Source organism: Cucurbita moschata, unplaced genomic scaffold, assembly GCF_002738365.1.
Source record: "Cucurbita moschata cultivar Rifu unplaced genomic scaffold, Cmos_1.0 Cmo_Scf00042, whole genome shotgun sequence".
NCBI lineage: Eukaryota > Viridiplantae > Streptophyta > Magnoliopsida > Cucurbitales > Cucurbitaceae > Cucurbita > Cucurbita moschata.
The window spans coordinates 1792768-1801254 of record NW_019268558.1 but is presented as its reverse complement, the minus strand read 5'-3'; the positions used below and the strand labels follow the sequence as shown (position 1 = coordinate 1801254).

General features: G+C 36.0%; 2 protein-coding genes across 3 annotated transcripts in view; both read left to right on the top strand.

The window, feature by feature from the left end:
- The window catches only part of LOC111433386 (transcriptional corepressor SEUSS-like), a 14477-nt gene extending 9650 nt beyond the window's left edge, over positions 1-4827 (top strand). For both annotated transcript variants that reach the window (XM_023070437.1, XM_023070436.1), the window contains exons 9-10: positions 84-153; positions 3700-4827. In XM_023070437.1, coding sequence (XP_022926205.1) covers positions 84-153; positions 3700-4628 — 999 coding nt within the window. In that variant the 3' untranslated portion in view covers positions 4629-4827. The remainder of the gene's footprint in view (positions 1-83; positions 154-3699) is intronic.
- Positions 4828-6301: 1474 nt separating this feature from the next.
- LOC111433387 (small RNA degrading nuclease 5-like) overlaps positions 6302-8487 on the top strand; it is an 11405-nt gene continuing 9219 nt past the window's right edge. Inside the window, exons 1-7 of the mRNA XM_023070438.1 lie at positions 6302-6565; positions 6769-6825; positions 6918-6983; positions 7376-7509; positions 7622-7731; positions 8116-8244; positions 8323-8393. Of these exons, the coding sequence (XP_022926206.1) occupies positions 6461-6565; positions 6769-6825; positions 6918-6983; positions 7376-7509; positions 7622-7731; positions 8116-8244; positions 8323-8393 (672 nt within the window). The 5' untranslated portion in view covers positions 6302-6460. The remainder of the gene's footprint in view (positions 6566-6768; positions 6826-6917; positions 6984-7375; positions 7510-7621; positions 7732-8115; positions 8245-8322; positions 8394-8487) is intronic.

Here is an 8487-nt window from a genome sequence, read left to right as displayed (position 1 = left end):
AAAAAAAAAAAAAAAAAAAAAAAAAAAAAAAAAACTGTTTTTGGCTCATCATCTCTGATAGCTATTTTCTGGGTACAATGTAGATATCAGAAGTCGTCAATAGTATGAAGGACTTGATAGATTACAGTCAAGAAACTTCGACAGGGCCAATTGGTAAGTTTAACCTTCATTAATATTTTGCATCATGTTTCCTTTTGTTGAATGAATCTGTGCTGGATGCTTCATTTGTAGTTTGTTTTTGCACAGTAGACATTACTTATATGAAGGGGATTCCAGATTAGGTACTGTAGATATTCTTGGAATGGTTTTGTCTTTTTGTTTACTTTATCCTCCCCTTTATGAGTAAAAGATAAAATTTTCATTGTGGAAAAAATGGTGACAGCTAGAGATTTCCAGATTAAGTATGGTAGGTAGTCTTAGATGGGTTTTCCTTTGTCAATCTGCGTTTTTATGCAATGGGAGAATCTATAGTGATGGGAAGTTTTTGGGAGGAGGTTTGAGCCTTCATGATATTCTGTTTCTTTTAGTGAATCACATATTCTGGTATCTTTTTAGGTATTAAATGTGTCAACATATAGACATTTTCTTTTAAAAAAAAATAATTGTTTATACACCGTGCCAATATCCATTCTTCCCTGAAATCTCCTTGGCTGAGGTTGAATATCTTGTTTGTTTTTCATGAAGGAAACAATTTTCATTAAAAAAGAACAAAACAATATATGAGGCAGTTAACAAAAAAAAAAAAGAAAAAAAAAAAAGAAAAAAGGAAAATAAAAAGGGGAGAGAAGCCCAAGCCAAAAGGAGATACCAAACTGATGCACCCAAGAACAAAACATAAGAAAACAAAATTACAACATCAATGAAATTGTAAACATCATGGATAACACATCCCTTTTGTAAATTTCAAACATCAATGGAATTGTCTCTTATATAAATAAATAAATAATAAGACAAAATTACAAAAAAGAGCTCCAATTGTTAAGAATAAGAGATAAACGGCAATCACTAAAGTTCTTAGTAACAGAAACCTAAGGGGAAAACATTGAACCTAGCCAAGACACCATAAAATCTTTCCTAACTAGTTCTTTCCGATCTCCATTTCAAAATTCCTGCTAGTCAAGGCTGTTAAGATCAGGTAAATCACAGGTTACTTTATCTGGGAATGACTAATCTTGATGGAGGCCACCTAATTAACTGGGAGTGGGCAGAATTCTCTTCCTTCATGCTTGGGAGGACTTGGTATAGGCATCATTAGGATGAAAAACACTGGCCCTTTTCTAAATGGCATGGTCATTCTTCAATGGAGATAGCATCTTACGGAGGAAGGTTGTAAAATCTAAATACAGAATTTAGATCAAATATTGGCACAAAAAAAAAAAAAAAAAACCCAGTTAGCTCCAGTTGTTCTGACAGATTATTGCCAAGTATTCACGTGCTATTGAGAATGGTTCTTCTTTTATACTTAATGACTTACGAATCAGGTTTTGGAAAAATAAAGGTGCATTTGCTTGCTGATCTAAGAACAAAAATTTCAAAACAAGGGATTCCATGGGAACAGAGTTTTATTTTAGGTTTTCAGATATGTGTTTGGTAGCAGAAGTAGAATTGGATTTCAGTTTAAACAATTTTTCAAAATGTTTTTTGATAATATATTTATAAACTATAAAAGTAGTCGTGGTTACTGATTAAATATTAAGTTGAATAATAATTTAATTTATGAACATGTTCTAGGTTATAAATTTTGTGTAATTATTATTTTATAATATCATATAATTTTAATTATTGTATTAATTTAACAAAATGAATTTAGTTCTTACTTGTGTGTGTATATATATATATAGATCATGTATTTTAAAATTTTAATTCAAATCTGGGTACAGCTAAAACACAGAAGTGTTGTTTTAAGAATTTTTACTTGAATGACAGAATTCAGATACAGTTTTTAAGACACATCTTCCGAACGTATATTCGCTTGCGTATGTTAGTGAATCCGAAAGCATAAAATAGAAATCAGATTGTCTACCAAACATGCCCCAAGTACTCCCAACTTCACTGCCATGTTTTCTGTTCCCAAACACACCATTGTCAAAGACTAATGAGTGGCGGGCTCATAAGTGAACTCATGTCTACCGAACATGCCCTAAAGTATTCCCAACTTCACTGCCATGTTTTCTGTTCTCGAACACCATCGTCAAAGACTAATGAGTGGCTGACTCATAAGAGAATATTGGAACAAAGAAAATTAGGCCTGGACCCTGTGGCTTAGAGTTAGAAGAGTGGCCTGCTCTTATATCACGAGGCTGAAAGGATTCTTCAATCAGAACACAGATTATTTGATTTGGAAATGTGAATCAGCCGCTTCAAGTTTAAATCATAATGCCTACAAATTGGAAAGGTAGCTTGTAACCAGGACTGGAAAGAAGCACCAAAAACAAAAAAAACATCAAGTTCCTCCTGTGGATCTTCCCCTCGCAGAAAACTAAACAGTACACCAATGATATATTACAAAAGAGGTTCAGGTTCCCTAAGTCTATCTAAATTGTCGCATGGGTGAGGAAACATTTAGACCATCTTTTTGACAAGCTTCAAAGGCACCCTCCTTGGATATCCATCTTCCGAACAGCAGTGTTATGTGCGAAAGTAGTGGTCAAAACCATCTTTAGGTGGTGCAAACAGGCCAGACTCATTTGGGATTACTTTCTCCAAGCTTTTGGTTGGTAGATTATCTTCCCCCGTGACATTAGAGACCTTTCGACCTTGGTTGTTGATAATGCGTTCAGGAAAGAAAAGAAGGATCTTTGGCTAAATTTCATAGTGTGCTTTCTTGTGGTTTTGGTCAGATGCCAACTCTTGTACAAAAGAAAAAGAAAAAAAAAAAAAAAAAAAGAAATCATGTAAGACCGCTTTACAAAACCTTCATTCGACTTGATACTAATGGTTAGATTCCCAACTTAATGATTTATATGCTTGAACATGCATGATTTAGAAGATGAATTATGTTCAATACTTGGATAGTATCTGGAAGACAAAATTCAATGATATTAGCTCAATGGTGTTATGAATTGAGTNAAAAAAAAAAAAAAAAAAAAAAAAAAAAAAAGAAATCATGTAAGACCGCTTTACAAAACCTTCATTCGACTTGATACTAATGGTTAGATTCCCAACTTAATGATTTATATGCTTGAACATGCATGATTTAGAAGATGAATTATGTTCAATACTTGGATAGTATCTGGAAGACAAAATTCAATGATATTAGCTCAATGGTGTTATGAATTGAGTCTTGCTTTCGCTGACTATTTAGGCAATGTGGTTATGCTGACTATAGATATTTTGCTGTTACTGGTTAAGAATGAGAAAGCTCTAATACAATCTTAAGAATAAGAAATAGAAGTGAGATTGAAAGTCCAAGAAACTTAGGTGGGATCGAAAGTCCAATATTCATTAATGTTCACAACATTTCAATAGGATACTAACCAAATCTAAAAATAAGATAAAATATATCAAATATACTATTAACCAAATGCGGAAGGTAAAAAATGTAAGACTATATAAAATATATTCCAATATTACTCTGTAAAATAATTTATTTGTTTCACCATGTAGACTTAATTCACTTTTGAAGTGGTCCCTCAGTCTGAATATTCTGAAATCAACTATTGAATCATTGTATTCCCTTGTTCTTGCAACTGTTTGCAGAGAGTTTGGCCAAGTTTCCACGGAAGACAAATGCTTCACCAGGATTCCTCAGCCAAGCTCAAAACACTGAGCAACAATTACCTCAACCCCAGCAAACAATTGATCAAAACACAAACGGCGACCAAAGCTCTGTTCCGGCTTCTGCTAACAATGGTGCTCCAAATGCAAATAACCCCGCGAATCCAGCATCAACATCATCTCCTGCTAGTACCATTGTTGGGTTACTCCACCAGAATTCCATGAACTCCAGACAGCAGAACTCTATCAACAGTGCTGGAAGCCCTTATGCCGGGAACTCTGTGCAAATATCATCCCCAGGTTCCTCCACCACGATTGCTCAGGCACAAGCGAATCCCTCCTTCCATTCGCCTACATTGTCCTCATCTAACAATCCTCCGCAATCATCAATTGGAACTGCAACTACTAATCACGTAAGTGCCACAAACTCTCCGGTAAATGTTCCCCTGCAACAGCCAACACACTCCTCTGAAGCCGATCAATCCGATTCCCAGAGCTCCATGCAAAAGATTATTCAGGAATACATGATGTCAAACCAACTAAACGGGATGAACACAATGGCTGGTGTTTCCTCTCTAGCAGAGGATGTGAAACCTGTTAATGGGATGTTGGCAGCAAACAATATTATGAGTCTCAATGGACGGAACTGCCTGGTCGGGAGTGGAACTGCCAATGGTGTTTCTGGTATCAGGAGCATGGGGTATGGCTCGATGGGTGGTGGAGGACTTGCTCAGGCTTCTATGGTCAATGGAATGAAGTCTGCAATGGGAAGTAACTCGATTTCAAATGGGAGAATTGGGATGGCGTCATTGGCTCGAGAACAGAGCATAAATCATCAAGATTTGGGAGACCAGCTCCTTAATGGTCTGGGAGCAGTGAATGGGTTTAATAATCTTCAATTTGATTACTGAAGCTGCTTGTGCAGGTACAAGATTAGCTTAAATGGGCTTTCTGATGATGGAATCACACCATGAAAACAGGGCATGGCTCATGTTCTGTACTGATTTGTTATTTAAATATTAAAGCAAAATGTGGTGGTTGGAGGTGTTGCTCTGATTGGATGGGGTGAGTTTCTTTGATTTCTAATGTACCATTTGTGATTTTCCCCTCCTTTTTCTATTTTCCTTTTCGAGCTTTCCTTTGCATTTTAGAGCGCCAAAATTTTGTCCGGTTGAAAGGAATTTTGTTGTGTCATACAAGCAACGAACATCAACAGGCGGCCACCTTTAAGAATGTAGTACACCATTGACAGGCATCAGTTCGTAAGAAATGACCATAAAGACGAACTGACCATAAAGATACATACACTGCTCAAGAAAGGACCTTTGTTCTTGAAGGCAATCTCGAAGGGAAGGCCACGTTCGTCAGCCTCTTCTGTCCCATTAGGTGCACCGGCCATCGAGACATCTTAAACTTTGCCAACTTTGCCGATTGGACCAAAAACGAAACACGACAAGCGATGATATAAAAACAAAAATGTTGTTTTCTGCATATTCGGTTTCATCACCTCATTTTGGCATCATCTTTACTTCCTTTCCATTCATCTTCACTGCATCACTCACAAAATTGCATTACTTTTGTTTGCCCATCCTTGAGTGGTTTCTCGTATGTGTATTAGTTGTTATTGTACGCGTTTAGGAGTTGCTCGTTCATGCAAGAATTGTTCAAGCCACTTGCAGTACGTAGGGTTAAGTACATCATTTACTGTCAAAGTTTTCTCGATCACGGAGATTTTTTTAATACGAAGTTTTAGTGTAACTATCTTTTGGTAATATGGACAAAATGGATGAGAACCATTTGTTTAACACAAATTAGAAACTTCTTAATATTATAGCAAGGGTGGGTCTCTTATATGAATCTTAGTGATAAGATTAAGATGGTCTCCATTACGAGTGTAAATCAATAAGTCAATATCAATTTAAAAACCAACTTGTCAATTCTGGTTAGTTAGAAATGGTTGGTTTTGGAATACACTATAAAATAAATTAAACACCCATTGAAAAACCTTGATATGTTCATCAACAATGAAGGAATGCTTAGGGTTTGTGTAGAGTTCTGAACAAGCTGCCGAGTCAGCCCTTTCAAATCATTATTAGTTGACGCATATGGTTTCTAGCCATTGTCCGAGAAGCCAGGGATCGCTCAAAGTAGAGAAGAGTGGGCAGGGCTCCCTCAAGGGCCTCCCCCTCTTCCCAGTCAAGATAGATGGGAAGGAGGTTTAGGGGAAGGAGAGAAGCCGAGGGGAAGGAAAGAGCTACTTTTACCTCCTCTTATATATGTTCAAAATCGATTTGAGTCGGTGAATTAGATTGAATGGAACCGAACCAACTGGTTCATTCCGGTCTTTTCTTTTTTTTAAAAAAAAATTAAAACTTTCTATTCATTAGCTCTGAGATTGTTTGACACAATCATCCATTTATAACCTTAAAAAACTTAGTTTATACTACACACCTAAATCTAAAAATTTTATTCACGATCAATAAACAGCTTATTAATCATATTTTTATCCGTACAAGCAAATGATTACATCGATTTTTTGAAAACCCTAAAATTATACATACGCAAACAGCACACCATTACAATTGTTCTAGATACTCGACTATAGGACGTTCAACTAAGAAATTAGCAACCCTTTGTTTATTCGGGAAGCCAATAAATGGGTTTTGATTCCGCGTCCTGAGGGCTTTGGAGTTAAGGAGACCAGTACAGTCTTGTTTTCAGTCTCCGCCGAGAAAATAATACCATGCCGTCTTCTGGTGTTTCAGCCTTGGATTCAGAAGAAGAAGGCAGGTCGGATGTGGGTAAAACAAAGGAGAACCCCAGCTTCTTCGATATATATGGAACCGATGTATGTATTGTTAGTTCATCATTCAGCTATTCCATTTGCTTTTTTCAAATTCTTCAAGCCGTTGCCTCTTCTTTTTTCCCGTTATTTTCATCTTCTTTATATTCATTGATTACTGTTGTTGTTATTTTGCTTGAATTTTATGTTCTGAAACAATATAGAAACGGATGACATGGTGCATTCTGCTACTTCGATTCCTCTTGTAGGCCAAAGCTGAGATTCTTTTCAAAACTCCTGAGTCTAATTCAACTTTAAGTCTGCAAGTGAGTTTACTTGGTTGCTAAGTTTCTTGTGATTTGAAGACAGAATTGGTTATGAGATTTTTTTTTTGAGTATCACTTATGTTTTTCTGCAGGATGTTCAAGGGCTTGTAACTTGGGTGCTTGCTGAAGGTTTCATGCCATCATGGGTTTTCATTAAGGTCGATACTTTTCCTAACTTTAGGTTATTGATATGTCTTACTTGAATTTTGTGTGAGCAATAAAAATCTGATCATGAACGTATTTTTATTCAATAGAAATCAAAATTTGGTGATATTTGTCAATTTAAAGGTCTATGACCTAAATATTTTTGAGCTATATTCATCATTTGTTTCCTACTTCCCTTCTTCAATTGTTGAGCTATATCTCCATAGGAATGTGACCAGGAGGTAAACCTTACTGGGATCTTGGTGTTCTATTGTTTCTCTCGAAAATTTACGCGCATGCTTATTTTTTTAAACTTTGATTGTTAGTTATCTAAGGTTGTTAATTTGATGGCTTACTTTTGCTCCAAATGTTTCCTGGAAATACTTACAGAGTTAAATATATGCAGAATAAACCCCTGATCCCCAAAGTGGTTATGGTTTATCTCCCTGGCCTGGATGCTGCTCTGTACATGTCACAGACCAAGATACTTCCTACGTTTAAAAAATTATGCGGCAATCCGAGGGCAGTTTTAGCTCTTAGGTGCTCATTCTTTCATTGAAGTTTGGAAGTTTTTATTCTATTTACCTTTTAGAATGTTTCTGGGATTTTCTTAATGCTACAGTTCTCATGTTATTTTTTATTTTTTTGCTAGCTGTATATCAGATAGAATGCAAACAATTGATGCACTTTTGACATGTAAGGTAAAGAGAAAGAGGGATGCAAATAGTGTAGACTTAAAGAATAATTTGACGTCTGAACAAGGTTTGTAAACCATTTGGCAAACTTTAGTTTTGGTCTAGTTCTCCAGTTGATTAATTTTCTTCTTGTGCTGTTTTAGAATTCTTTTTACTTCTTTGTAGGAGTAGGGAATTAATGTACTTTATTATAAATATCATTGTTATAAATTTCTTTACCTCCTTGGGGGTATAACATGGTGATAAACTTTTCTGTGTAAAAAAAACTGTGCTACAAGGAGTTTAAAGGCGAGTCTACATAATTATGTGGGCATCAAACATATACTCTCCTGAGAATAGGGCATTTTAGTGGCAATGAACTTGCTGAAAGTGGTTTTGGTTGATGCCTTAATCTACCCTTGAATTATGGTGAACTGACGTTCTGACTTTATGTTCTCTGGAATGTGTACAGAAAGACTTGGCCCTGAAAAAGAAACACCGATATCTATCAAACTCCCGAAGGAGTTACCTTTCCCTGTTACATATTATACGCTAACTGCAAAAGAACTGGAAGACAATGGCTATCCTTTCAATCAACCAGGTGACTTGTCTTTGGCCCTTTTTCACTTTTTTTTCCTATGTTAGAGAATTTCTTAAGTTAATAGTTCATTTGATTCAGGTTTTATACATACACTTCCTGCTCCTATTGGATCTTCACCTTATGAAATGTTGGCGCTTGACTGTGAAATGGTAAATACACTTTTCTTTAAAAAATTTGAGACAGTAATATATTGAAGGAAACGATGTATTCTTGAGGAAACAAGCATATAACCCCCCCCCCCCC